Source organism: Hemicordylus capensis, chromosome 6, assembly GCF_027244095.1.
Source record: "Hemicordylus capensis ecotype Gifberg chromosome 6, rHemCap1.1.pri, whole genome shotgun sequence".
In the NCBI taxonomy this organism is placed as follows: domain Eukaryota; kingdom Metazoa; phylum Chordata; class Lepidosauria; order Squamata; family Cordylidae; genus Hemicordylus; species Hemicordylus capensis.
Genome location: NC_069662.1, coordinates 22,889,823 through 22,916,385, shown reverse-complemented (window position 1 = coordinate 22,916,385; position 26,563 = coordinate 22,889,823). Strand labels below are relative to the sequence as shown.

The 26,563-nt window shown below is 46.9% G+C and overlaps 1 protein-coding gene across 7 annotated transcripts in view; it reads left to right on the top strand.

The window, feature by feature from the left end:
* The window catches only part of GYS1 (glycogen synthase 1), a 50,240-nt gene that overhangs the window by 8,379 nt on the left and 15,298 nt on the right, over window positions 1-26,563 (top strand). For 3 of the 7 annotated variants that reach the window (XM_053266369.1, XM_053266367.1, XM_053266368.1), the window contains exons 2-7: window positions 225-403; window positions 11,964-12,145; window positions 20,129-20,320; window positions 20,406-20,591; window positions 21,972-22,116; window positions 23,190-23,307. In XM_053266369.1, coding sequence (XP_053122344.1) covers window positions 286-403; window positions 11,964-12,145; window positions 20,129-20,320; window positions 20,406-20,591; window positions 21,972-22,116; window positions 23,190-23,307 — 941 coding nt within the window. In that variant the 5' untranslated portion in view covers window positions 225-285. The remainder of the gene's footprint in view (window positions 1-224; window positions 404-11,963; window positions 12,146-20,128; window positions 20,321-20,405; window positions 20,592-21,971; window positions 22,117-23,189; window positions 23,308-26,563) is intronic. The other 4 variants (XM_053266373.1, XM_053266372.1, XM_053266370.1 and 1 more) reach the window with 2 other exon arrangements.

Here is a 26,563-nt window from a genome sequence, read left to right as displayed (position 1 = left end):
CGATGGGCCTGGAGCCAGGCAGGGTTGGAAGCCAAGACTCCCAAGTACTCTGGGAAGGAGGAGAGGCAGGCACACTTTCTGAGGAGAATGAGGATTAGAGAGAATCGGGAGCGAAGACTTTTGGAGGCTCTGAAATCCCCAGCTGTGGATGCTAGCTTATGTGGCGATCCTGAGGACACCATGTCACCTGGCTTGATCCCCTTTTCTTTCTCTCCCGCCCCCAGCACTGCAGGCTCGGTCCTGATCCACTAGCCCCCTTTCCCTTGCTTCCATCTGCTGGGTGCCATGCCACTTGCCCGCAGCCTCTCGGTGACCTCCCTGACAGGGTTGGAGGACTGGGATGATGAGCTTGATCTGGAGAACGCCATTCTCTTTGAGGTGGCTTGGGAAGTTGCTAATAAAGGTAAGTCCTGATGTTTACATTTTCTAGGCAAGTTGTGAGGCCTGATGGGGCTGAGCAGCGTGGTGGTTGGGAGCCAGAATGCCTCAGAAGCTTCTGTTGGGTTGTGGTGGAAAGGTGGGGGACCAATGGATAAGAACATGGAGGGGCCTGGGAACAGGCCTTGGGGTTTTTGTGTCAAGGAGCAGGCTTTAAGGGTCATCTGGGAATGTGGCCTCCTGGAGCGAGGGCTCATGGGTATTCAGAGTGGAGCCACAGCTAAATGAGAACAGGTAAGGGCAGAGGGCCAGGGCTTCTGGGATCTTGGGGGCAGGACTGGCATGTGGCTAGAGCAAAGGATTCTGGGTGGGTTTTCTGGAACCATAGTTGAGTATGGGGGCAGTAGTGGAAGTAAAGGATTCTGGGAATCAGGACTCCAAGGGACAATACCTCGCCCATCTGGCCCACATGATAAAGATGTGAGCATGCACGTGCACACATCCTGCATGCTGTTCCATAATCGTGGCAGACGGGCGCACGTGCGCACGTGGTGGACGCACCCGGTACTTCCGGGCACTTCCAGCCGTGAACGGCAATGGGGCAGCAGGGAGGTAAGAGCGGCTTTGATACAACGGAGCGCCAGCGGGGGAAATGCGGCGGGAGGGGTGAGTGCACCCTCCCTCGCCCTTAAGGGAGCTCCCCCGCTGCCTCCGAAACAGCTGTGGTGGCCGGAATATTTCGGAGGCTTCTATAAGGGCCTCTGAAACGTTTCAGGCTCAAGTCTAGAAATGAGCCAGTGAATTTCCCCAAGGCTCTCTGAATGGGAGACCAGGGTGAGGAGTCGGAGCAAAGGATGCTGGAAGTCGGGATTCTTTCTTGTTAGGAGGGCTATAGGATTCATGTCCCTCCTCTGAAATCTCCCAAGCAGTGTTGCTTGGCAGTGTGGGAAATAGCCTAGGCTTCTTTCTCTCCCTTCAATGTCCTTGGTTCATCCTAAACATCCAGTCTCGTTGCTCTTAATGCTTCTGGAGTGATCGGCAAATGCAGTGCCCTGTTGAGCGAAGTGTTTCCGGTGCCGGCAGCTGGGGCCAACTGCCAGGATGCAGCATGTTCTCCCTACGTGCCCTGTGACGGAAGCAGCTGCCATGTCCCGCTAGCCTGGGTCTTGCTTAAAACACCAAGATCCCCATGGCAGTATTTCAGGCTGCTTCCTGGTATTATAATGTGGCAGGGAATTTTGTAAGGGGCCCATTGCTACTCGGACGAGGGTAAGGGGACCTCTATAGGGATTTTTCTTGATTCTTGCTATCTGTCGATACTGTCATAACACTAGAGGATCTGTTCCCATGTGCACCGTTAAGGATTTGACCCCTTTTGAGGTTAAAGTTCTCCTGGCTTCTTCCCCAGAATCTGAGCACGTGCCTTGCATGTTCCAGAGGGATTCTCAGTACGAGAAGGTTGCCATCGACCTCTCCTATCCCACCCCCTCACCCCACAAAAATTCCCCTTCTGTTGCATAAGGGACTTTTTGAGATGTCACCCTGTCCTTGAAGTTGCCAATTCCCTGTATAAATAGCCAACTTCAGAAGAGGGTGTCTGCCTCTGAATGGTCAGAGAGTGGGCTGACAGAGCCCTCCCTGTATAAACAGCTGCCCTGTGCAGTGTCATGCTTCTGCCATGTCGTGGGGGATCTCCCTGGCTAGCAGGGGCCCTGGAAATCTTTTTGTTACAAATAACTTAAAGCTGCTAGTCCTCATGGGCTTAAAGCAGCTTACAATCATGTATACCACTGTCTGCTCAAAGAATTGAAATTATTAAGGCTCCTGATAACCAGGGAACCAGATTTCTGTAATGTGTGTCTCCTTACCTCCTTAACCTGCTCCTTCCTTCTCCATCCTGCTTTTCTTTATTTTTGAAAGTTATATAGCACATGTGTGTTGCCTCTCAGTGCATTCAGTGTACGTCCTTCTGCCGTCCCAGTTCCATCCCCCAAAGCTGCAAATTCTGCAACCTAGCTTTTGCATCTGAAAACAATATGCTTAGATGGGGCTGCTCTGGGTGGTTTTCTGGGAGCTTCAGTGGGATACAGAATGTGGCAACCCATTTCCTGATGGGGTCTGAGTTGCCAAGAACACATTTCAGTGGTGTTCCAACTTCTGTCCTGGCTCCACATTGTCTTCTGGACACAGTTCAAGGTGCTGGAGCCATTCAGTCGCTTTGGACCACATTCACCCCAACGTTCTGTCATGATTGTATCCTCTTTGCAGCAAGGCTAGACCGCAAAGTCGTTGCCTAAAGTTGGATACTGAGCAATTCTTTTTGTTTCAGCATGCTTTTAACATCCTAGGGTAAACAGGTGCAGAATCATCATTTCTCATCATTTGTACATAATATTTTGTATCGGGGCATTTTGTGTGTGTGAGGGTGGAGGGCGGGGAGAGGTTAAACATTGTTGGTGCCTACCCAGGCTTAGGGGATGGGGTCTGAATCTGTCTAATTTGGAAAATATATTCAGAATTCAGAATATTGAGAAAACCACATACTTTTGTGGTTGCATGTATTGCTTAAAAGAGGTATCAAGACTATATCCTGGTATATATCCGTGTACATGGCACTTCACAGAGAATGAGAGGATAGGTCCCTGCCCCAAAGGACAAACAGGCAGGAGGTGAGGTGAACAGGGGAGAAATATGTTGTTATTGTAGTTATGCATGCTTAAGATTAGTTACAGTGGGATATAGGAACTAGGAGGCTGTGATACTTTACTCTCAAGATCTCAACTTTGGATTATTAGTAAAGGATGTGCCAGAAGAATTTTATTGTGGATCAACCTCTGCACATCTGGCAGATATTTATTATTATATTTATATCCTGCCTTGCTTCCATGATAGAATTTGAGGTGGCATACAGGGAGTTCACAAATAGTCCCCGATCTAGCCACGGCCAAAATCCAGTGCTGTTTAACTTCAGCAACTTTCTTGTATTGTGGGCCTTCTGGCCATAGATTCCTATTAAGTACTTCTCCCATTATCCCAGGGTGTTCCTCTGGACTGAGTAATACAGAGTACAAGCATATGATCATGACTTATAGCACAGGAGTCTAAGGGGAAAAAGATTTATTTATGTATTTATCATAGGTGTATACTGCCTGATATTTATTTATTTATTTATTTATTTATTTATTTATTTATTTATTTATTTATTTATTTTTACATTTCTATACCGCCTTTCGTTAAAAGAAAACCCCAAGGCGTTTATGTGCATCTCTAGGTGGTATACACAATTTATAACATGAAAAATATAAAACAGAGTTAAAACAATTTTTAAAAACTGCCTTGGGGTTGTTTTTAGTGAAAGGCGGTATAGAAATCTAACTATAAATAAATACAAATAAAAAATAAGGAGTTAAAACAATCTCGTGGGATAAAAACTAACTGTATTTCAGTTAAAAGCCGGAGAGCACCTGGGAAATGATGTGGGAATTATACAGTGCACATGATTGCCAGGGGCTGTCGCGGAGTGGCAGCACATATACTTTAAATGCAGAAGCTCCCCAGATGTCAGGCTCTGGCATCTCCCGATAGGGCTGAGAAAGTCCCCTATCTGAAACTCTGGAGCAGGCAATACTAAACTACACAGACCAATGTCTGACTCAGTTTGCCTATAATATGTCTATATGCCCAGGGCTTCTGGATCAGGGATGTGCAAGAACTAAGGTCCGTGCGCAGGTTCAGTGTCGCAGGAGGGTGTGTGTGAGTGGGATCTTTGCGCAGATGCCATGTGCATGCTAGGGCCATGCACAGGTTCTTGCGGGGAGCACGGTTGCAGCAGGAAGCTGCATGGGATGGTGGAAAGCAGGTAAGGACCTGCTCTTCTCCTTTTTAAAGACCCTGCTCATCGCTCCACACTCACCCCGGCAGTGCCGAACTGGTTTGGACCTTGCCCAAACCGGTTCAGCACTAGAATCCAGAATCCTTATTCTGGATTCAGGGCCTTCAGCTGGCATGTAGCAAATTGCCCTACACTGAATCAGACCAGTGGTCCATCTAGGAACATAGGAAGCTGCCTTACACCAAGTCAGACAATAGGTCCATCTAGCTCAGTATTGTCTACACAGACTGGCAGCGGCTTCTCCAAGGTTGCAGGCAGGAGTCTCTCTCAGCCCTATCTTGGAGATGCCAGGGAGGGAATCTGGAACCTTCTGCATGCAAGCAGGCAGGTGCTTTTCCCAGAGTGACCCCATCCATCTTACAGTAGCAGTGCTCAAACATGTAGTCTCCCATTCAAATGCAATCCAGGGTGGACCCAGCTTAGCAGAGGAGACAATTCATGCTTGCTACCATGAGACCAGCTCTCCTCTCACCAAACTCAGTAGTCTAGCTCAGTACTTCTTTACTAACTGGCAAAGACTCTCCAGGGTTTTAGACAGGAATCTGTTCAGCCTATCCTGCAAGTGCCAGAGCTGAAACCCTGAGACCTGTGCTCTGCCACTGATCTCTGGCCCCTCCCCAGCTGGCTGCAGCCTCCCAGCTGAGGACTACTCAAGGCCAAAGGGAGCAGTTGCCGCTGGTAAGAGAGGCATGTGCTTATCCTGCCCCAGAATGGCACTGCCCCCTTGCAGAGAAGCATGCTGCTCATGACTCCTCATCAGTGTGTGATCTAGGAGAGCCTTTCAAATCCCTCTCGTCTTGACCCTGAATAGGACAGTGTAGCCACCTAATGGCACAGCGAGGAAATAACTTGCTTAGGGAGCAAGAGGCTGCCGGTTCGAATCCCCACTGGTATGGTCCCCAGACTATGGGAAACACCTATATCGGGCAGCAGCGATGTAGGAAGATGCTGAAAGGCATCATCTCGTACTGCACGGGAGATGGCAATGGTAAAGCCTTCCTGTATTCTGCCAAAGCCTTCCTGTATTCTGCCAAAGAAAACCATAGGGCTCTGTGGGCGCCAGGAGTCGACACCGACTCGACAGCACAACACAAACCCAGCATTACCACCCACGTGGTGGCAGAACTGAGCCCAGTAGTTGGAGGAAGCCATGGAAATGTTCAGCTTGGGGATCTTGAAGAGGAAGCAGAAGGGACCAGATTATGTATGAGTTCAGGCAGGGGCTCCCAACCTTGAGTTCTCAGATGTTAATGGACTACAACTCCCATCATCCCCACCCACACTGTACAATTAATGGACCACAACTTCCAGGGGGATCATGTGAATTCTCGTCCAATAGCATCTAGGAATCCCTGAATTAAGGGATTGTTGTTGATCTCTGATATTCTGTTTACTTGTTCTATATAGAGTACTATCTCTGTACTTAGTGCTGTATAACAGATAAGAGGACAGGTCCCTGCCCCCAGGGGCTTACAATCTAGAACAGGGTTTCTTAACTTTGGGCCCCCAAATGTTGTTGGACTACAACTCCCATCATCCTCAGCCAAAAGCCCATGTCTGGGGATGATGGGAGTTGTAGTCCAACATCATCTGGGGGCCCAAGGTTAAGAAACCCTGATCTAGAAAGAGAGAAACAAGGGAGACAACGGAAGAAAGGGGATGGGAGAGGGGGATGCAGGGTAAAGAGGGGAAGAATAGGCAATTATTTCCTGTACACATTTTTAGTTGCATTTGGGTAAGGGGATTCTAGCCTCTCCAAAGAGGTGTGGGGAGTGAGAGTGTGAAATGCTGCCCCCTTCTCTTGGAGCAATGCCTCTACTATTTCATAGACCCTTTTTTGTGTGTTCAACTATTTTTTAAAAAATCAGCATGAGCCTGCAGGTGCCCCGTTTCTAGTTCTGCAGTGCATTTTGGAGAATTTGTCAGTTTCACTTCTGAGAGCGAGTAACTTTGCAGAACTGCAGATGTAGTGCAGGCCCTGCTCCCCCATCTATATAACTGGATATAAGCAGGAGAATCTCATCCAAAGTAGTTTCTCTACTTCCTGGAAGGACCACAGGGACGAGATGTCCTATTCCACAGCTCTGTGGGCTTGACTTTTGTCTTGCACTCCTGACTCTCAGCCTCCCGGTGCAGCCCAGGCCCCCTATGGTGCCATGGCAAACACCCTCAGATTATTTTATTCAGCAGTGCTATTTCCTGGCCAGGATCTCCCCCTACATTATTCATGTTGTGGTGTGTTTCTGTTTTCAATTGCTTGGTTGGAAAGGAAAGAGCCAGGACTCTCAGGTTCTTGGAGAGGGAATCCTGTAGCAGGAGTCTGAGATGGAAAGGGCTTATCGTGGCAATACTTTCTAATATACAAGTTCAGCTTTTAACTTATAAGTTGTGTTCGGTGCTGTCACGGATTCCTCACCAACGGCAGACTACCACCTCACTCCATTTTCCAATATTTGAATATATATTGGTGAATAAATATGCTATTTATTGATTTCATTCATTCATTCATTCATTCATTCAGTTTATAAACCACCCTTCCAAAAATGGCTCAGGGCGGTTTACACAGAGAAACAACAAATAAATAAGATAGATCCCTGTCCCCAAAGGGCTCACAATCTAAAAAAGAAACACAAGATAGACACCAGCAACAGTCACTGGAGGTACTGTGCTGGGGGTGGATAGAGCCAGTTACTCTCCCTCTGCTAAATAAAGAGAATCACCACATTAAAAGGTACCTCTTTGCCGAGTTAGCAGGGATTTAAATATGCTATTTATTGATGAATTTGAAGATACCAGATAAAATTGGCGAAGATACCAAATCAAAGCTCATGCTGAGGAGCAGTGCTGAGTGCATTTTCACCATCACTAAATTTTACAAAACTGGTGCTAGAGATTAAGGTTTTGATGCTTGAGCTTTGTTACAGTCACCATTTACATCCTGAGATAAGAACATAAAATGTAACTCCAAAATTACTCCTTTTGATTTAGAATACTAGTGTAGGCTGGAAAAGCAGGGAAAATTCATGGTGGCTTAAAGCAAAATTAACAAACAAACAAACGACTATCTTTAGAAAATAAATGGACACTAAGTTTGAGATATTAATAGCAATAGAACAAACAAAAAAATACACTGAGCTTCTCAGTTATGGCTGCAATCCTATACACACTTACTTTGGACAAAATCTGATTGAAACCAATGGTTCTGACTTCTAAGTAGGCACACATAGAATGGACTACACTATAAAGCCTAAAACCGTAAAGAATGGACTACACTATAAAGCCTAAAACCGTAAACATTACAATACACAGATAGGCAATAATTTACATCACAATCAAACTATTCTCTCAGACTGCCCTATAGAGATCCCCTGCCGACAAAGAACACAGGCAACATTCCTCAGGGGGTGTTATATATTGTGTGACTCTCTCCTAGCCAGACCGCTGTGCTTCACTCGCCTTTGAGGGATGTGCACAAAATGGTTCAAGCCAACCCAGCCTGGCCCATTTTTGTGCGCACTCGAACCAGACTCAGTTTGTGTTTGAGCTGAGCCGGCTTGAAGCTCTGCTGATAAAGGGGAATCTGGTGAGGATTCCTCTTTACCAGTAAAGGGGGAGGGGCAGGGAGGCTTCCCTAAACATAGAGTGGGCATGAGAGAAGTAAGAAAAGAATTTGAGTGCTGCTGGTGGCAGCGGCAGCTCCCTCCCGCACCGCCAGCATCCCCCCAGGGTAGGCAGGGCTGGTTCAGGCCTCTGCACAGGCATGGAGGTCACTAAAATGGCCTCTGTGCATGCATGGAGGCCATTTTAGTGACCTTCACGCCTGAATGGGGCCTGAACCAGCCTTGCCTACCCTGGGTCGGTCTCTCTCTCTCTCTCTCTCTCTCTCTCTCTCTCTCTCTCTCTCTCTCTCTCTCTCTCTCTCACACACACACACACACACACACACACACACACACACACACACACACACACACGGCGGCACTTGTAAGTACTTTTCTTACTCCCTGCCCACCTGCTCTATGTTTAGAGAAGCCCCTCCCTCCCTTTGACTGGTAACAGAGAATCGTCACTGGATTCCCCTTTACCAGTAGAGTTCCAAGCCTGTTCGGTTCAATCCCAGACCCGTCGAGCCCAGCCGGCTTGCACACCCCTACTGCCTTTCTCTAAGTCCAGTCGTCGAACAGAATAGTGACTGCACATTTTGCTCCTTAACTCTGCTTCTATAAGGACTAGAGCGTAGGTTTTTTTAAAAAAATGAAAGCCAGGAATCCGGGCAAGCTAATTGGCTAACTGGAAGCTGGGGAACATACATAAAGTCTGGTAAATACCTAGAAATCTGAGGGACCTGGCAACCTTAGCGGTGTCCATGGTGGCCGGAAATCTGACTCCAGTGACTGTTGCTGGTGTCTATCTTGTGTTTTTTTTAGAATGTGAGCCCTTTGGGGACACGGAGCCATCTTATTTATTTATTATTTCTCTGTGTAAACCACCCTGAGCCATTTTTAGAAGGGCGGTATAGAAATCGAATAAATAATAATAATAAATGACTTCCAAGGTCATTTCAGGTCACCATTTTCAGAAAATGAGCCAAACACATTTCCCCCACAATTTTTTGTGGAAATATGGGGGACTTTGGACTTGGGGCAGGCATTCCTGGACAGCTGGAGACCCACAGAGAATGGTAGAGCACTCCCCGCTCCTTATTTTGGTCAATTTTTTTGCCCATTTTGCCCATTTTTACAGCCTCCGGGAAGCTAACACGCCCCCCTTCCCAATGCCTTAATGCCTCGTTATCTGCAGTTCCCTTATCTATGGTTGTAATGGAGAATGGAACCCCCTGCGAATAGAAGGGTTCGCATGTATCAACTTAATTTTGTTTTAATGAAAGGCAGTATAAAAACCTAACAATAAATAAATAGAAAGGTGGCTAGCTGGGTGGAAAGTGGTGGTCAGGTGCTGTGGATCCTGGGTTGTGTGGAAGGAAGGAAATATATACAAGAGGAGTTTTTGTGTTCCCCTGGAAGGTGATAGGCATTTGCTGAGTTAGATTGTGAAAGGCTAGGAATAGTAATAAGCCGTGAGTACGATCTAATCCAGGCTTTGGCAAATTTTTTATGGGCTCCTCTTTAAAGGAGAATGTGTACCCTTATTCCTGTATTGTTCACTCACATTAACCTCACATTACCCTTTTGTTGTAAACTGCCCAGAGATGTAAGTTTTGGGCGGTATAAAAACATGTTAAAAATAATAAATAATAATAATTTTTAAAAACCATGCCAAGGAAATTGGCATAATAATCTGGAGCCAATGTTCATCTCTGTGCAGAATGAGTTTTGTCCTGGGCGGCAGTATCAAGGCAATGTGTGTGCACATGCATTCAGAGTGGGGGCCTTCCTGATTCAACCTGAGTGGGATCTAAAATTAACCAAGAGGGCGTTTAAAAAAAAACATGTGAGCACATGCACACACCTAAGAAGGAACCCTGTTTGGAGCTCAGAAACCTAGGAGCCAAGCCATGGACAGTTGACGAAATTACCGGACTTAGCGACAGGCATTGTGGAGGAAGAGGTTAAATTGGCTTCTCTTTATCCTCTTGACAAGTTACATACTTGGGACAGAAACAGCTGCCTGAGGCAAATCAAGGTTTTATTAAATAACTCTGCCTCTGAATATCCTGGTCTAGGCACCATGGTTAAATGTCTAGGCCCCGTGGCACCCTTGATACTTTGGAATTGTCAAGTCCTGACCTAACCTGTTTTAAAAAGCAACCCATAGAATCTGCACATCTTCTGACTGCATGCGTTTCCTATTTCTTGGCAAGTATTGCAGAGCAGTTTAGGACAACCTAAAAAGTGCCCAAACGCAGGTGCAAGGGTGTCTCTGGCTTGCTTCCTTTGTTTGTTTAAATATTTCTCCAGTAATGCATAAAAAGAACCCATTCAGGATTGATGTGCAGCCTTCATGTATTCAGACAGCTTGTTCATCTCCCTGCTTGAGGGGTAACTCGTGCGTTACAACAGAAGTGGAAGATGTTTGTGTACCTGCTCCTTGGTGCTTCTTGTAAAATTGAAGACTGTGCGTAGGACCATTTTGCACATGCCTGTTGATTGGCATTGATTTGTCACCCCATGGCTTGGTACTTGATGGTTCAGCAGAGGCCTGTGGCTCAGTGGCAAGGTGCACGGTTTGCATGCAGAAGGTTTCAGGATCAGTCCAGAAGATCTCCCAAGTACAAGGATCTTGAGTAGCAGAGCTGGGAAAGGCCTTTCTCCACCTGAAACCCTAGAGAGGCGCTGCCAAATGAAGGCAGCCGCACTGGACTTCTTGGACCAATGGTATGACCCGGTATCCAGTAATATCAAATAACTAAAAACTGAAAAACATTGCTCTATAGTGGCTCATTCACTTGTGGAACTCAGTACATCAGGGGTTCTCAAACATAGGTCCCATCCTCATAGGAACATAGAAAGCTGCCTTTGTACCAAGCCAGACCATTGGTCCATCTAGCTCAGTATTGTCTACACAAACTGGCAGCAGCTTCTCCAAGGTTCCAGGCAGGGGTCTCTCTCATCCTTATCTTGGAGATGCCAGGGAGGGAATTTGTAACTTTCTGCATGCAAGCATGAAGGTGCTCTTCCCAGAGCGCAACCGTCCCCTGAGGGAAATATCTTACAGTGCTCAGACATGTAGTCTCCCATTCAAATGCAAACCAGGGCAGACCCTGCTTAGCAAAGGGGACAATTGATGCTTGTTACCACAAGACCAGCTCTCAGCCACAGTAGCCAAAAGCACTGTGGTAGTGAATTCAGTAGACTTAATTGTGCCTTGTGTGAAGAAATAGTTTATTCTGTCTCTCCCAGGGTTTTATTAAAATGTACAACAAAATGTTCACCCCCACCCCCGCCTCCCCCTAAAAGGTGCAAAATAACAAAATAACATTTGTGCAGTTCAAAATTCAAGTCAAGCCAAAGTTGCTTTTGATCAGACCTGCTCAACTTAGGCCCTCCAGCTCCTTTTGGACTACAACTCCCAGAATCCCCAGCCACAGGGGCCAATAGCCAGGGATTGTGGGAGTTTTAGGCCAACATCTGTAGGAGGGCTGAAGTTGAGCAGCCCTGTGGTAGATGATGTAAAATGTTTCTGACAACGATGAGAAAAGCAAAGGGTGTAGTCCAGGGTTCTGTAGAACCCACATCCTGATCAAGGGTACCCATTTTTCCTTCTCTTGCCAAAGGCACTTCCTCCACACTCTGCTGCTATTCCCCACAATCTTCTGCAATTAAGACTTTTCTGCATAGTGCTGTCAAACTCTCCGCTTCAAGGGTTTCCTATGAAGGCTTCTAAATGTCATGGAATGTGACTCTAGGCAACAAAGTATGTGTGCACAGGCAAGGAAAATGCACAGGTGGTGTGTTGTAGCAGCATACACTATGCATGTGAATTGCACTCTCATACCATTGTGCGATTCTGAATTTTCCTCAAAATAAAACCTTGGTCTGTCCTGAATCTGCTGCCAGCCATGTGTGGTATTACATGAGAATGTCCCGTGTCGAGGCCCCTGGCTGCTTGTCCCTGAAATGTCTTAATATGGACTATGTCCCCAATTTCTTTGTGCTTGTGTGCATTGATGGAGGTAGGGTGGACCCTAAAAGCTGAGGTGGAGGGACTAACGATTCCCCCTCTCTCCTTTCAGTTGGTGGGATCTACACTGTTATCCAGACCAAAGCCAAGATCACACTGGATGAGTGGGGTGAGAATTACTTCTTGATCGGGCCTTATTTGGAGCTGAATGTCCGCACGCAAGTGGAGCTGATTGAGCCTCCCAACCCTGCCATCCGCCGCACCATTGACTCTATGAATGCCAAAGGATGCAAAGTAAGGAACTGCTGGAGAAAAAGAGAAATTGGATTTAGGCTTGAGCCCGAAAACAGCTCAGCCATGTTTTGGCGGCGGCGGGGGTGGCTCCGTAAGGGGAGGGGAGGGTGCACTTACCCCTCCTGCTGCTTCTCTCCCGCTGGTAGCTCTGTTTGTACTGAAATCCATGGGGCAGCAGTGTACCTCCCTGCCACCCCTTCCCCCTTTCATTGCCCAAAGTCGCTGGAAATACCGGCTTCTTGTGGCGGCGAAAGGGGGAAGGGACGGCAGGGAGGTACGCTGCCGCCCCATGGATTTCGGTACAAACGGAGCACCGACGGGGGGAAAGCAGCGGGAGGAGTAAGTGCACCCTCCCCCGCCCTTAAAGGACCACCACCCCTCCGCTGGTGCCGAAACGTTTCGGAAGCCTCTGTAATGGCCTCCAAAACGTTTTGGGCTCAAGCGTAGTTGGGTTTGCAAAACCAGAGAGATCTAGCTCTTGGTGATGAGGTGGTAAGCCTAGGCTAGACCCAGAGCCCTTCTTTTCTGATTAGAAAATGCTAATGTTCTAGGGACAGTGGATATTTTTGTATGTGGTACAGCCTAGACCCGTGATCTTCACTATTTCTGGAGTGGGGGTTGCAGCTGCCGCACACAGCAACCTGTGAGGCCAGCCCCAAGAGGTGAGGCTGCAAGGAAGGCACACAGTTCCTTTTTTAAAAGCTGCTCTTCGCTGCTTTGGGCACCTGGAGCCCCTGGGAACTGGCGGCTGCTCACCTGGCATTCCAGGAAGGCTGCCCTGCCCCTAGCACTCAGCTAGACTCTGTGCATGTTCAGAGGCCATTTGAGCGATCGGAACAATCGCGCCGGTCTCACCAGCTGCGCTCGTCTGAAGCACAGAAAGAGAGTGGGATGGGGGAAGCAAGCCAGGGGTTATACTGGAGTCTATGCAGGCCACACAATGAAGAACAGTGGCCCAGACACAAGTTTGCCCCTTTTACTTGTAAGAACTAGAATAACGTTCTCCCTCAGAAGAGGATTGTATCCATGAAGCATTATGGGTTGTCACTGGCCTCCTGTTCCGAGACAGGGCTAATCAAAGAACTTTGCCTCCCACAAAAGGGAGGGGCAATTCCATCGATATTCAGTTCTTCGCCATCTCTCGTTCCAAGCAGGTGTTTTTGTTTTGGCCTCCGTTTTTTATCGCCCCACTACTGATCCAGCTGTGCTTTTTCTTCTCGTCTCCCTCCCTCCTCGATACCCCTCTGTGGCCCTGGGCCAGGTTAGGAGGGAACCAGGGAGGCAGAGCACCAACGGAACGTCCCCGGCCGCGGCTCTTAGTGTGCCTTCCACATGGCAGCTGAGCCCCCACGCAGCAAGAGGGAGGTTTTCCCCCTCCGAGGACTCCATGCCAGACCGAGTGGGCCGCGGCGACCTCTCCCGCTCCCTCAGCTCGGCACGTAGCGCACTCCGTGTGCCAGACCAAGTGGGCCGCAGCGACTTCTCCCGCACCCGTAGCTCGGCACCACAGCAAGCTGGCCAAGGTTGCATAGGCCAAGCAGTGGGACAGGAGGCGGGAGAGGTCCGCTCTGGAGGCCAGCTCCCACAGCTTTGTGTATTTCCCTGGGACAAAATAAGGGCTTGTTCATTTCCTCCCGTCCCTCCTTATTCCTCTTTTTCTTACCTCAGTAAATTTTACCTAGGATTTGGGAGCTGGCTATGGTGACAGGGAGGGCCATTTCAAACTGAACTTCACAGATGAGGATACTAGAAATGATTGTTGTTAAAGAAGGTAATTCCCATGGTTCTGAATGCTCCCATGGTTCTGAATGCACAGTATTAAATTCTGTGTTTGAACTTCACTTGTGATGAATCGCTGAATTCTTGTGGCAAGGGCAGTATGTGGTACGTTCAAACTTCTGGAATAGTTACATTTGATTATATTCATCTGTCATTGTCTTGCATGACTGCTACAACTATTCATGTTGCAATTATCTCTCATTCTCATCAGTTTCTCCTTTTCTGATGGTCATATTGTGATTTAAAAAAAAATTAAATTCCATTCTTTCTCAAACCAACTGCAAGAAGGCTGGAGGAACGTGCATTTAACAAGTTCTCCATATTCAGCTCTTGTTGTCTGGAAGGACGGAAGCACTGCATCTTCCCTTTAAGTTCCCTTGGCATTAGGGTAACGTGAATAAACAATTCAGGGGTAAAGGTTCATATTCCCCTTTAAAGAGGAGCCCATATTTCTTCTCCATTCATATTTTTCCTCCTTTCTTTGGGCTAGGGAGGAGTGATCCATGATACTGTACTTACCCAAATCCAAGACTAGATCTTTCCCAAGTTCTTTGGTGTTGGAAATCAGGGGGTTGTCTTAAATTCAGAGTCCCCTTCCTTTTGGGTAAATACAAGTTTAACCTCTGTTTTGAAGGGGCCATAGCTCAGTGGTAGAGCACCTGCATGCTTGCATGCAGAAGGTCCCAGGTTCACTCCCTGGCATCTCCAGGTAGGGATAGGAGAGACTCATAGGAACATAGGAAGCTGCCATATACTGAGTCAGACCATTGGTCCATCTAGCTCAGTATTGTCTACCCAGACTGGCAGCGGCTTCTCCAAGGTTGCAGGCAGGACTCTCTCTCAGCCCTATCTTGGAGAAGCCAGGGAGGGAACTTGGAACCTTCTGCTCTTCCCAGAGCGGCTCCATCCCCTGAGGGGAGTATCTTACAGTGCTCACACTTCTAGTCTCCCTTTCATATGCAACCAGGGTGGACCCTGCTTAGCTAAGGGGACAATCCATGCTTGCTACCACAAGACCAGCTCTCCTCTTTTGCCTGGAACTGCAGCCAGTCAGTGTAGATAATACTGAGCAATGGTCTGACTTGAAACATGGTAGCTTCCTATGGACCTATGACATGCATGGATCATTTAATATAATCTGTGATCTTCACTATTTTTTTTTCAAGTAGGTGCCACTTTGGCAAAAAGAAAAGTTCTGTGTTAGAGCCATTTTCCATTGTGCTGATTTCTGAAAGTGCTGCGTTTTCCCCGGCACTTCGCGGGGGAGTGGGGGGGACTGGAAGAGAAACAGAGCCCTCTTGAGCCCTAGCGCCATCTTGGAAAGGTGCACATAGAGCATTGGGAACTCTATATGGAAAGCGCTGGTAAGGACTACATTTCCTGGTTCTCCATGTGTACCTTCCAAGGTGGCGCTGGGGCTCAAGAGGGCTCTGTTTCCCTTAAAGGAGCCCCACCAGCAACAGGGAAAGTACAGCACTGTGCGGTGGGCATAGTCATCTCTAGGCAGTGCCTAGGGAGCTGTGCAGAGTATTTGGCTTCAGCTGAAGCTTTGCACAGGGCAGAAAACAATTAGTCAAGAAGCCACACTTTGGTTCGGCGGGAGCTGTGACTGGCTCCCGGGCCTTGCAGTGAGGAGCCCTGTTCTAAATTGTGTGGAGTTCCTCTGTGCCCATATTGCAGAATCTGGGCGGCAGCTGGTCTTGTTGCGAATCGCTGCCACATGATGTGGAGAGAATTGCTAGCATAGATGGCTTTAAAGGGGGATTGGGCAAATTCAGCAGAAATAGGATGCTTTGGTTTGATTTGGAAAAAGAGCTCCTCTATACAGTACATAGGAACATAGGAAGCTGCCATATACTGAGTCAGACCATAGGTCCATCCAGCTCAGTATTGTCTACATAGACTGGCAGCAGCTCCTCCATGGTTGCAGGCAAGAATCTCTTTAACCTCTTTCTTGGAGATGCCAGGGAGGGAACTTGGATCATTCTGCTCATCCCAGAGCGGCTCCATCCCCTCAGGGGAATATCTTACGGTGCTCACACATCAAGTCTCCCATTCAGATGCAACCAAGGCAGGCCCTGCTTAGCTAAGGGGACAAGTCATGCTTGCGACCACAAGACCAGCTCTCCTCAGTACATCTGTCATGTGGAAATGCTGTCTGTGAATGCCATTCCCTGTCATTTCCACCTGGCATATGTAACGTGTAAACCTGCTTGTGAGGGGGACAGTGCAAGCATTTAATTTGTTTAACCCAGGAATTTCCACCCATTTGTCTCCAGAAGTGGGGCATTACCACTCTCATCGTCCCCAGACACAGTGACCTCACTGAATCCCACATGGCACTTTTCTGCCAAAGAGGCAGAGTGGGACTAAAGTTTCTAAGCCCAGAAACGACTGTTCTGTGCTATAATTCAGGGGTTCTCAACCTTGGGCCCCCAGTTGTGGCTGGTGTCGATGGGAGTTATTGTCCAACAACATATTGAGAACTCTAGGTTAAACTACAGTGGAAGAGGGAGGTAGAAATAGTGAAACTGCTTCCATCCAGGTATGTGACTAGTCTATCTTTAGCTTCATGTCTCGAACTTGTACTTCTGCTCTCAGGTCTTGGCAAAATTACTTCTTGATCAGCCTCTTCTGGGAGAATGGCTCCAAGTTTCTCTTGCTCCAGGGCAGTGATTTCCCAGTTCCTGGCATGTGCTCTGAATTTCTGGGAGCTTCTTCAACATCTAATGACAAAATGGGATGTGCTCTGTGTCTGTATTTTTACATCTCTCTCAGGAGGCTTAGCCCTTACTTTCATTAGTTGCTGCTGAACCGTGTTTTCTGGTTCTGTGGTGTTCCAAGTAGAACAGTCCATGCGAGGGATCATTAGGAAGGGGGTTGAAAATAAAACTGCTAATATTATAATGCCCTTAAACAAATCTATGATGCAGCCATGTTTGGAGTACTGCTTAAAGTTCTGGTCATTGTATCTTAAGGAGGACATTGCAGAACTGGAAAAGGTGCAGAAGAGGGCAACCGAGATGATCAGGGGCCTGGAGCACCTTCCTTATAAGGCTGGGCTACCACATGTGGGGCTTCTTAGTTTGGAAAAGAGACGACTACGGGGATAGAAAATCACAGGGCTGTGTGGGCCCCAGGAGCCGAAATCGACTTGATGGCACACTTTACCTCTATGGGGATACATGAAAGAGGTATATAAAAGTATGCATGGGGTAGAGAGAGTGGACAGAGAGAAATTTTTCTCCCTCTCTCACAACACTAGGACCAGGGGCCATCCCATGAAACTAAAGGCCGGGAATTTTAGGACTGACAATAGGAAGTATTTTTCACACAATGCATGATTAAATTATGGAATTCTCTGCCACAGGGTGTGGTGATGGCCACCAGCTTGGATAGTTTTAAAAGAGACTTAGACAAATTCATGGAGGACAGGTCTATCAATGGCTACTAGTCTGGTGGCTATAGGCCACCTCCAGCGTCAGTGGCAAGATGCATTTAAATACCCGTTGCAGGGGAGCAACAGCAGAAGAGAGGGTATGCCCTCACCTCTTGCCTGTGGGCTTCTCAAAAGCATCTGGTGGGCCACTGTGTGAAACAGGATGCTGGACTGGATGGGCTTTGGGCCTGATCCAGCAGGGCTGTTTTATGATATGTTCCTACCTAGGTTTTTGCTATCGCACGGCTGAAAATGGGGAGTGTGGCCAGCTCCCAAAGCTGGGTAAGATGCCTGTCCTACCCAACTTACAATCATGTCAACTGGCCAAGTGTTTATTTCTTTTCTTCCCAGACTATAGGCCGCAAGGGGACATGCTAGCTGGCTCAAGCCCCTTTGCTCTTGAACCACGAGGGTTGCACTCTTAGGTGGGCAGCACCATGACCAAAATAAGGGGAGAGGGAGAGTAAAGAGGGAAGCAGAGAGAAAACCATGGAGAGATAACAGGCTAACATATAGGGTCAAACTTAAAAATGGATGCCATGATGGAAGTTTGAGAGGTCCTGTGCCTGAGAAGGTTAAAGATATAAAGTAGCTTCACGTGGAGAGGAGAGCTGGTCTTGTGGTAGCAAGCATGACTTGTCCCCTTAGCTAAGCAGGGTCTGCCCTGGTTGCATATGAATGGGAGACTAGAAGTGTGAGCATTGTAAGATATTCCCCTTAGGGGATGGAGCTGCTCTGGGATGAGCAGAAGGTTCCAAGTTCCCTCCCTGGCTTCTCCAAGATAGGGCTGAGAGAGATTCCTGCCTGTAACTTTGGAGAAGCTGCTGCCAGTCTATGAAGACAATACTGAGCTAGATGGACCAATGGTCTGTCTCAGTGTAAGGGAGCTTCCTATATTCCTAATATTGTTTCCAAGGAAATCTAGAGTTCCATGAACTCTAGTAGCATATCTGTTGCCAAATGTCCTTGAAGATATTTATTTGTAACATATTTGTAACAGATGTTTCCCAGTTACTCAATACATTTACTATCTAGCAGTTTATTACCCCAAAACAGCACAGTTTCGAAATTCAGCACACATTAACCAAGGTCCTAGATTCAGTTAGATTCTCTTTGCAAATGAGGCAGGCAATAATATGCCTCCAAAACAGACAAGAGCTGGCAGGCAGATATCAGTATTGAGTACAGATTCAATATACACCAGAACCCTTGAGTATAGGAGCTGTACCTGTTCAAAGAGCTACAGGAAAACCTCAGTATTTATGTGGGTTCCATTCTTAGCTCCTACTGTAGATATAGAAACTGAATACCGCGGCACTGCAGCAATGCAAAACCAGGGGTTAGGTTCCAAAGGGGCCAAAAAAACACAAAATAAAGCCAGGAAAAGTGCCCTACCGTGCTCCGTAGATTAATGCCCCCCCCCCAAGATTCAATTCTGCCATTTTTAAAATATTAATAGCATTTTTCCCTTAGGAATGAAGCCACAAAATGGCTTCTGAGCACAAGATGGTGGCCCGAAATGACCTCGGAGGTCATTTCTGGCCACTCCTGATCCACGGTTACGTGGACTTAACCCTTTTAAAACCCTTTTTCCCCTCGTGTATACTGAGTTCAGGTGCCATTCATCCGACCACGGATACATGAAACCGCAGGTACCAGATTCTCAAGTAATGAGGTTCGCCTGTACTGTGTGTGGGTTGCATACATAATCTAAACCCTCCCCTAGCTAACAGCCCTCCAGACAGGAAGGCTGGTGGGTATTTCTGATCGGGCAGTTATTTCAGTCACCCAGTGAAGAACACCACCAGCTAGCCGACCTTTCACAAAATGAAGATGGGGTAACATGAACTGGAGGCTAAAATTAGACACACACACATACACACCCTGCCTTGTGAAACCAACTGAGAGGGGATGATGACATGCTGATGATGTGAAGCCTGCTGAGTTAAAGAAAGGAGAAGTCCTCTCCCAAGAGAGGGCAGGGGAAACAGTCTTCTGGATTAAGATAGAAGGGATTCGGAGCCGGCCAGGTTCCCCAGGACAGTGGAGGAGCCTGGAGGCTAATGAACAAGGAGACGGTAGAAGCTGATTTGAGCCAAGGCTGCTCACCACATGTAGCAGGCTGTAAAACGTGTGTTGCAAAGATATATCATTTGTGCAGGTGCAAAATAGATACTTTAAATAAAGAATTTGGCCCCAGAACATGTTAATTACACTGTGCAGTTTTGCAGAGACTCTGGTGTAGAATTTGGATTTCCAAGCATTTTGATGTTCACATTAAAAGTTTCTAGCCTTTATGACAGCAAATGCACATATCTTGGACATGTACAGGCACTGTCTGCTGAAAACTAAGGTGTGACTTGCTTGGCCCAGTACAACTTCCCTGTTTCCTCATACTGTCACTCCCTGGCTTCCATGTTTCCTACTCTCACTGGCATGTCTGATATTTCATTCATTGAACTCTTCTATCCCACTGCTTACAAGAATATTCTTGCGGGATGTGTGTGTGGGGGGGGAATATTTGATGAAACAAATAGAGCTGAAACAAATCGGAGTTGCAACATTTTACAGTTGACTGTTTTTGAACTGGAGCTGAAAGCATGCATATTTTCACACTGTAATATGGAAATTCAAAGCCCATTCTTTTGGTGATCGCATTTTACGCGGAACTTCAGGCTCTTTCTAGACTTGGATAGCGGATATGTTTAGCTCCACAAATCTGTGCCTATTTAGCCGCGAATCTTCTACATATAACCCCTCTCCAGGTTTACTTTGGACGCTGGCTGATTGAGGGTGGACCGTATGTGATTCTCATTGATATTGGGGCAACCGCCTGGAGCTTGGATCGCTGGAAGACAGAATTGTGGGAAAGTTGCTCGATTGGGATCCCTTGGTATGACCGAGAGGCCAATGATGCGGTTCTCTTCGGCTTCCTCACGGCCTGGTTTCTGGGTGAGGTATGCAGAGCTCTTTCTGCCAGATTAACCTCTGCTGCCTCCCCCATGCAGACCTCCTGACGCTTTGCTTGTGCCTCCCATACAGTTTGCTGCACAATGCGAAGAGAAACCGTTCATGATCGCTCATTTCCATGAGTGGCTGTCTGGGGTTGGTCTCTTCCTCTGCCGGATCCGAAAGCTGCCCGTGGCTACCATCTTCACTACCCATGCTACGTTGCTCGGCCGTTACCTGTGTGCGGGCAGTGTGGACTTCTACAACAACCTGCAGAAGGTGAGTCATGTGGAGGTTGATGGAGGTGGGTAAGTGTGGCAATTTCCCCCCCAGGGGATGTTTTAGTACAAACACATACACAGTCATTGCAAAGATCTGAACTTATTTCTTTAAGGCAGAACTGCTCTTGGAAGAGAGATCACATCAAAACTCAAACAGCAAAAATTTGCTCCAAGGAAAATTTGTTTGTTTGTTGAATTTCTGTACCGCCTTTCATTAAAAACAACCCCAAGGCGGTTTACAAAAGTTAAAAACATACAATAAAAATGACAATTAAAATATTAAACTAAAAATATAAAACAAATCTAATTTAAAAACTATAAAATACAAGCATAAAAACACATAGAAGCAGCATAGTCATGTAAAAGCCTGGGTAAAAATTTTACATAGTCATGTAAAAGCCTTGGTAAAAAGCCAAGATTTTAAGAAGCTTTCTAAAAAATGTGATCCTTCTCCCTCACCTCATTGCCACTGTTGGTTCTGCTGTTGTTATGAGTGCACGCCGGCTTTTTTATTTCAGAAAAGAAAATCAGCTATCCTCGCCAATAAAGGCTGTCTCCATAACCTCCAATTTATATCCCTTCCTATGGGGACTGTATGTAACACTGTGAGAGACTTGCAAGAGGATTAGACAAAAGGGGGGGAAATATGTTTGAGATATACTTTCCAGGTAGTGATGTGCACGGAACTGGTTCAGAGGCCCCAAATAACCGGTGGTTCCACCGGTTTGAAAACGCATGGGGGGTAGGTGACTTTAAGGGTGGGGGAGGGTGCACTTACCCCTCCTGCTTCTTCCCCGCCAGCGCTCCATTGTGAACCAGTCCGGCGGGGCGGCAGCGTACCTCCCTGCCACCCTGCCCCCTCGTCGGACCGGAAGTACCTGGCACATGCATGCACACGTCGGACATGTGCGTGCGCCCAACGCATGCATACACACTGTGTACTTCCACTTACTTCCGGTCTGAGGGGACGGATCAGAAGTACACAGTGTGCATGCACGCGTCGGGCGCATGCACTTGTCCAACATGCGCATGCACGCTACAGGTACTTCTGAGCCAACAAAGGGGCGTGGTGGCAGGGAGGTACGCTGCCGCCACGCCGGACCAGTTCACAATGGAGCGCCGGTGGGGAGAAAGCAGCTGGAGCAGTAAGTGCGCCCTCCACAACCCTTAAAGTCACCCCTGCCTTTGAGCTTCCCCGTCCCTTTTTCCAGGATGCTGTGGATAGATCCTGCAAATCTTGGGTTCCAGTATTCCTTTTCTCTAACCACAGGGCACTAATTTGCTTGTAGACATCACTTCTGACCCTCAGCATCTTCCTCCTCCGTGACTTTTACTATTGTGAGTTTTGCAGTTGTCATTTCTTTCTTATCCAATTTAGTTTAATTTGGACAAAGAGGCTGGGGACCGGCAGATATACCACCGTTACTGTATGGAACGTGCGGCTGTTCACTGCACGCATGTTTTCACCACAGTCTCCCAGATCACAGCTGTGGAAGCTGAGCATCTACTAAAACGGAAGCCTGGTGAGTTGTGCCAGAGTAGAGGGACAGCTGTTCTCATAAAAAGATCCCACTAAGGTCTTGAAACACAGCTGCTTCAGAGAACATCTGGTAGGCTTTCTTCAGCACTGTGCCCTGGTGAGAATGCCATATTGAAGCTAGTTTCTGGCATACAATTTGTTTTGTTTTTGTTCTTGTTTGTATCTATTCAGTTTTATTTAACATAAAAAAAGAAAAACGGAAGTGGCATACAATTTGGACTCTCTTGGGTGTATTGGTGTTAAAATTAAAAATAAGCTTCTAGTCCTTATGAGCAGGGGCTGCAGCTATACTCGGGAGTATAAACTTTGCACACAGAGGGAAAGACCTCTGCCTGAAACCCCAAATAGCTCCTCAGCAATACTAGACTTGGTGGACCAATGGTCTAACTTACTAAATGGAATTTTCATATGTCGTGCTTGTCTTGAAGAGGTACAAATGTGTGCCCCAGCACTGAAGTATATCTACATTTTTTAAAGTCTACCTTTAAAGTATTTTATGTTGTTATGTGCTCTGAATCTTTGAGTGCATCCTGGCGTTATAAAGGGGAGCCCGATGTGGAAGTGTACTCACTGCATTTTGTACAACCTTCTCTTAAGGTCAGAGCTCAAGGAAAACCCACCCTTCCTGTTTGGAGCCAGTGCTGGCAGTGTGAAATACTGATTGGCTGATTCTCTGTGATGTCATGAGGCCAATTCCCCTCATTCTTCAAAGCAGTTTTTCAACTTTAAAAAACACACAATGTGGTGCTTGCCTTTTAGATAGGGCAAGAAACAAACATGCAATTGAATTTATTGAATTGCAGTTGAATTGCAATTTAAGAAATGAGCACACGGTCTGCCTGAGACATGAGTGGGGGAAAGCAAGACAGTTTTCCAAATCAGCATTCAGTTTGCTGATAGGCATGTCTGTTGTTGGCATTCTGAACGTGGGAGGAAGCTATTGCCTGCTGGAGAAAGGAGTGCTGTGACTCTTCTTCTTAAATACATCTATATATCCCCTTTTGAAAGTTGGACAAATGAACTCTCTGCCTCTTTCCCCTTCTTCCCTCAATCCAGATATTGTCACTCCCAATGGTTTGAATGTCAAGAAGTTCTCTGCCATGCACGAATTCCAGAACCTCCACGCCCAGAGCAAAGCCCGCATCCAGGAGTTTGTCCGGGGGCACTTCTATGGGTGAGTCCTCATGGGGGCTTCCCATGGGGCTGAGTCTTGCCTCGCTGGCACCATGCCAGTCAAAATGGCGGCCACAGGAAGGTGAATTTGAAGGATAGCTTGTGGCAGGAGGTAGTGCCGATGGTGTGGAGAGAATGCAATAGGGTTGAAAATATAAGGTGTTAGAAATGATGGCGAGGACAGTCCTTGTTTTGCATTTTTTAGCAGGAGAATATGGGGATGTAACTTCTTAAAAGTTTTAAAAACAGATTGTATTAGTTGTAGGGTTGCCGGCTAGGGACTTCTATAGAGGATATGCAACTATTTTGAGGACCAAACAATTTTTTTTGCATGTGTTGTGGTTTCCAAAGTTCTGGGAAGCAGCTGGAACATTTTGTTCACTCAGAACATTTTCCTCTTGTGAGCAGCTTCTCCTGTATCCTCTCCCTTCCATCCATCCATCCAGTGGGGTGATCAGGAATGTCTCACTGAGTAAAAAGGCACCTTTTAAAGTGGTGAATCTTCTGTTTATCATGGGGAGAGCAACTGGCCCTATCCAACCCCAGCGCAGTATTCCTTCAATGGCTGATGCTGGGGTTACCTTGCGTTTCTTTTTCGATTGTGAGCCCTTCGAGAACTGGGGAGCATCTTGTTTATCTTGCATTGAAAACCACTGTGAAGCCTTCTGTTGCAAATCAGTATATAACTGTAGCTGTAGAGAACAGCAAGCGAGTGGGAGACTGCGTATGCCCCCGTGCGCCAGCATGCAAAGAGGCTGGCTTGGCAGCTAGCTGGCTGCCCTGCCTCAAGCCAAGAGGTGAAGTTGCTGGGCTGGCTGACCCGTGGGGGAGGAGGACAGAGGACTGAGTGTGGAGTAAACCTAACCAGGAGATGAATTTACAGTTAAGAATCAGGGGCCTTGAGAACTCTGCACCTAGACAGCAGACTGACCAGACCTACAGCTCACCTGGTCATCAGCTTCACAGTAGTGAGCTGTATTTATTCTCAAATTATCCCATTTTTATTTTTTTTTAATGCATATATAATCCCAATAAACATATGCAAATTTTATGCAAAGTGGAGACTTTTTTGGTGACAAGCGTCCTCGGTTTCCACTTTTTTGGTGATGGATATAGACCTTTTTCACTGTCTAGACCTGGCAACCCTAATTAGTTATCCCCGCCCCAGCTTTATCGTTGTTCCAGTTCCCATGGTATAGGGAAGGAGTTCGTTTTCAGGATCTGTCTAGAACAATAGTTGGCAACTGGAGTGGCTAGGGGGCCAACCTGAAGTAAAGCACAAAGATGAGAGGCCAGATTCCTTTCTACGGCTTGACAATGTTCTCAAAACTAAGACGGGTAGTACATTCGCTACAACCTGTGGCGACAGAATAGTCTGTACCACTTCAGGCCACAGGTGGAAGATCTCATTTTTGAAATTTTGCCCCACATTAAAAACACCACCACAAAATCTCTCTCCAGTTAGCACAGCAGGGAGAAAGATTCTAAGCCAGGCCCATGTCTGCAGTGCTGGTTTTCTATTTGCAGAACATCCATAAACATGATTAATGTGGTGATTCTCTTTATTTAGCAGGGGGAGAGTAACTGGCCCTATCCATCCCCAGCACAATACTTCCAGTGACTGTTGCTGGTGTCTGTCTTACGTTTCTTTTTAGATTGTGAGCCCTTTGGGGACAGGGATCCATTTTGTTTATCTTATTTATTTGTTATTTCTCTGTGTGAACTGCCCTGAGCCATTTTTGGAAGGGCGGTATAGAAATCGAAATAAATAAAATGAGAGTATTCAAAAATGATGTCCAAACCCTGACAGACTGAAACGGTACAATCCACTTGCCTCCATTCTGCTGCTTGTGTGGACCAGGAAGCAACAAATCACCTCACAGCTTCTTGAGGGAAGGAGGGGCTGGCTGAAAGAAATGCATCCAGTGTGTAGCAGTGTCCTTTCCCTCTTGAAGCTATGTAGGGGTTGTCTATGGGCCATGTTTGGCCTTTGGACTGGCAGTTGCCTTCTGCTGCTGCTGCAGAGGTTCTCCAAATGGGTGTGTGTAAGAGATGCTGACTCAAAATTGTGTCCAGTTTTCCTTGTGATCATTCACATATTAAATCAGCCAGAGGCTCTCCAGCTCTTGTTGGACTAAAACTCCAATCATAAAGTAGGCGTGTTAAAGTAGAACCACACCTTTTGCTGTTTCTTTTCCTCCTTTAGTGTTTACATAGGACAAGGCTGCTCAACTTCGGCCCTCCTGCAACTTCGGCCCTCCTCCTGGCCTACAACTCCCATAATCCCTGGCTATTGGCCACTGTGCCTGGGGATTATGGGAGTTGTAGTCCAAAAACAACTGGGGGGCCCAAGCATCTGGAGTTTGCTGTTTTATTGGTGGCCTTCAGGAGGCACAGTGGCACAGTTTTTTGTGGAGTGACTCGTCGTAGATGCAAAGTATTCTGGGATACTCTCCGGAAGTTGCTCCTTGATGCTAGCCTAAAACCACAAAGCGATGTGGAAAGTCCTGGAGATGCCTAATGGAAGCTTAAAACATATGCAGAGAAGTAGTAGCTTAAAAGTCATGCTAGTGACTTTCCATAGTAAGAGGGCGAGCAGATATCAGTGGAGAGACTGGACCATAGTGAGTTATAAGAATACTCTCAAGATCAGGAAGAGAGAAGAAAATTTTACAACTTGCTGGAGAATAGGTCTATGAGAAAGTACTAGCCACAACATCGAAATGAAACCCCCCAAAGCAGCAAGTATATATCTGATGAAGAGATATGGGGTGCAAACATAGGAGGACCACCTGCTTTCATGCTGAACTTCCAGATTTCCCAAAAGCACCTGGATGGCTGCTCTGTTAAATGGATTGCTGGACTTGATGGATTTTTGCTTGCATCCAGCAAGGCTACTTTTATGTGTGTTCAGTGCTGATTTCTAGAAGCAAGTAAGAGTTTGTAATTTGCAGCAGTCTGCTCCAGTGTCCTTACCTTGCATTTCTGTGCTCCTTCAGACATGAATGGGGCTCCTCGGAGCACTCTGCAGTGATTTTCCTTGTTGTTCTGGCCTCCCCAGCTACTGTGTTTCTGTCATTTTCCTCTTGGCATGGCTGATTTTTCTATATTTCCTTTCCCTCTTCTTCTTGTGTTTGCTTTTTGTGGTCATGCAAGTCAGCAGACAGGTCTCTTCTTTTTCTTTTCTTTTTCTTTCTTTCATAATTTGTATGGCGCCTAATTTCCTGGAGCTGCTTAATAAATCGTTGGAATTGGAA